The sequence below is a fragment of the Macaca mulatta genome, chromosome 1 (genome assembly GCF_049350105.2).
Source record: "Macaca mulatta isolate MMU2019108-1 chromosome 1, T2T-MMU8v2.0, whole genome shotgun sequence".
Taxonomy (NCBI): domain Eukaryota; kingdom Metazoa; phylum Chordata; class Mammalia; order Primates; family Cercopithecidae; genus Macaca; species Macaca mulatta.
In genome coordinates this window covers 77,522,072-77,525,247 of record NC_133406.1, presented here as the reverse complement: position 1 = coordinate 77,525,247, position 3,176 = coordinate 77,522,072, and the positions used below count along the sequence as shown (strand labels likewise).

The 3,176-nt window shown below is 41.7% G+C and overlaps 1 protein-coding gene across 1 annotated transcript; it reads left to right on the top strand.

Annotated features, from left to right (window-relative positions):
- The first annotated feature begins 498 nt into the window (after positions 1–498).
- LOC707106 (interleukin enhancer-binding factor 2-like) lies at positions 499–2,810 on the top strand. Its single transcript, XM_077987042.1, is given in 3 exon segments — positions 499–794; positions 796–941; positions 1,719–2,810. Coding segments are annotated over 3 exon segments (1,176 nt in total). The 5' UTR covers positions 499–560; the 3' UTR covers positions 2,515–2,810.
- Positions 2,811–3,176: the final 366 nt, after the last annotated feature.

Genomic DNA, 3,176 nt, shown 5'->3' with positions numbered 1-3,176 from the left:
AATGTGTTTATCCATTCACCTGTTGATAGACATTTGGGCTGTTTCCAGGTTTTGTCCATGACATTCTGCTGTGAACATACTAGCGGCTATGAACGTTCTTGTCCAACGTTTGTATGGACATATGGTTTCAGTTCTCTGAGGTAAGTACCTAGAAGTGGAATGCCTGGGTCATATTGTAGAAGAATGCTTAACTTTTAAAAAATATTGCCAAATTATTTTCCAATGTACTGGTACTATTTTATAGCATATTCCTACTAGTTCCTTCATATCCTCACCAACCCTTGGTAGAGTCAGTCTTTTTAAATTGATTCACTTTAATATGCAGATAGTGATATCTTATTGTGGTTTTAACTTATGTTTGCTTAATGACTAATGATGGTGAACATCTTCATGTACTTATTTGCATCCATATTCCTTTATTGGTGAAGTGTCTGTTCAAATAGTTTGTCCATTAAAAAATGTGGGTATCTGCTTTCTTCCTATTGAGAATTCTCGGTTGTCTGCTCCTCAGAGGAAAGGGGCGGTTGGTGTGGCCTCCATTGTTCGTGTTTTAAGGCGCCATGAGGGATGACAGAGGCCGTGGTCGTGGTGGGCGCTTTGGTTCCAGAGGATGCCCAGGAGGAGGGTTCAGGCCCTTGATATCACATATCCCATTTGACTTCTATTTGTGTGAAATGGCCTTCCCCCGGGTCAAGCCAGCACCTGATGAAACTTCCTCCTTCAGTGAGGCCTTGCTGAAGAGGAATCAGGACCTGGCTCCTAATTCTGCTGAACAGGCATCTATCCTTTCTCTGGGTGACAAAAATAAACAATGTGATTGATAATCTGATTGTGGCTCCAAGGACATTTGAAGTGCAAATTGAAGAAGTTCGACAGGTGGGATCCTATAAAAAGGGGACAATGACTACAGGACACAATGTGGCTGACCTGGTGGTGATACTTAAGATCCTGCGTCTCCAGCACCTGTTGTTTCCTGACTTTTTAATGATCGCCATTCTAACTGGTGTGAGATGGTATCTCATTGTGGTTTTGATTTGCATTTCTCTGATGGCCAGTGATGATGAGCATTTTTTCATGTGTCTGTTGGCTGTATGAATGTCTTCTTTTGAGAAATGTCTGTTCATATCCTTTGCCCACTTTTTGATGGGGTTGTTTGTTTTTTTTTGTAAATTTGTTTGAGTTCTTTGTAGGTTCTGGATATTAGCCCTTTGTCAGATGAGTAGGTTGCAAAAATTTTCTCCCATTCTGTAGGTTGCCTGTTCACTCTGATGGCAGTGACAGACTGGATTAAGAAAATGCGGCACATATACACCATGGAATACTATGCAGCCATAAAAAAGGATGAGTTTGTGTCCTTTGTAGGGACATGGATGAAGCTGGAAACCATCATTCTTAGCAAACTATCACAAGAACAGAAAACCAAACATCGCATGTTCTCACTCATAGGTGGGAACTGAACAATGAGATCACTTGGACTCGGGAAGGGGAACATCACACACCGGGGCCTATCATCGGGGGGGAGGGGGGAGGGATTGCATTGGGAGTTATACCTGATGTAAATGACGGGTTGATGGGTGCTGACGAGTTGATGGGTGCAGCACACCAACATGGCACAAGTATACATATGTAACAAACCTGCACGTTATGCACATGTACCCTAGAACTTAAAGTATAATAATAATAAAAAATAAATTAAAAAAAATCACACACACACAAAAAAAGATCCTGCCAACATTGGAAGCTGTTGCTGCCCTGGGGAACAAAGTTGTGGAAAGCCTAAGAGCACAGGATCCTTCTGAAGTTTTAACCATGCTGACCAATGAAACTGGCTTTGAAATCAGTTCTTCTGATGCTACAGTGAAGATTCTCATTACAACAGTGCCACCCAATCTTCGAAAACTGGACCCAGAACTCCATTTGGATATCAAGGTATTGCAGAGTGCCTTAGCAGCCATCCAACATGCCCGCTGGTTCGAGGAAAATGCTTCTCAGTCCACAGTTAAAGTTCTCATCAGACTACTGAAGGACTTGAGGATTTGTTTTCCTGGCTTTGAGCCCCTCACACCCTGGATCCTTGACCTACTAGGCCATTATGCTGTGATGAACAACCCCACCAGACAGCCTTTGGCCCTAAACATTGCATACAGACGCTGCTTGCAGATTCCGGCTGCAGGACTGTTCCTGCCAGGTTCAGTGGGTATCACTGACCCCTGTGAGAGTGGCAGCTTCAGAGTACACACAGTCATGACCCTAGAACAGCAGGACATGGTCTGTTATACAGCTCAGACTCTCGTCCGAATCCTCTCACATGGTGGCTTTAGGAAGATCCTTGGCCAGGAGGATGATGCCAGTTATCTTGCTTCTGAAATATCTACCTGGGATGGAGTGATAGTAACACCTTCAGAAAAGGCTTATGAGAAGCCACCAGAGAAGAAGGAAGGAGAGGAAGAAGAGGAGAATACAGAAGAACCACCTCAAGGAGAGGAAGAAGAAAGCATGGAAACTCAGGAGTGATGTTCCCTTCACTCCTTTTCCTACCCAAGGGGGAAGACTGGAGCCTAAGCTCCCTGCTACTGGGCTTTACATGGTGACAGACATTTCTGTGGGATAGGGAAGATAGCAGGAAGAAAAATAAACTCCACAGAAGTGTCATTCCACTGGGTTTTGATATTGGCTTTGCTGCCAGTCTCCCATTTGTGACCTATGCCATCCATCTATAATGAAGGAGGATACCAACATTTCTTCCTAATATTCTAGAATCCCCAACTCCTGAAAACTCCTCTCTCAATTAATACTTTGCTGTTGAAATGTTGTGAAATGTTAAGTGTCTGGAATTTTTTTTTTCTAAGAAAAACTATTAAAGTACTTCCTAGTAGGGCAGAAAAAAAAAAAAAAGGAGAATTCTTTATATATTTTGGATACAAGTACTTTATCAGGCATATGATTTGCAAATATTTCTCTAAGCCTGTGGCTTGTTTATTCATTCTTTAACCAATGTCTTTTAAAAAGTAGAAGTTTTAAATTTTGATAAAGTTCTAATTATCACTTATTTTTTCTTTCATGGATTGTGCTTTTGGCATTCTATTTAAGAGATTTTTGCCTAACCTGAGGTCAAAAAGATTTTCTTCCATGCTTTTTTCTACATGTTTTGTAGTTTTTAGGGTTAACATTTCGGT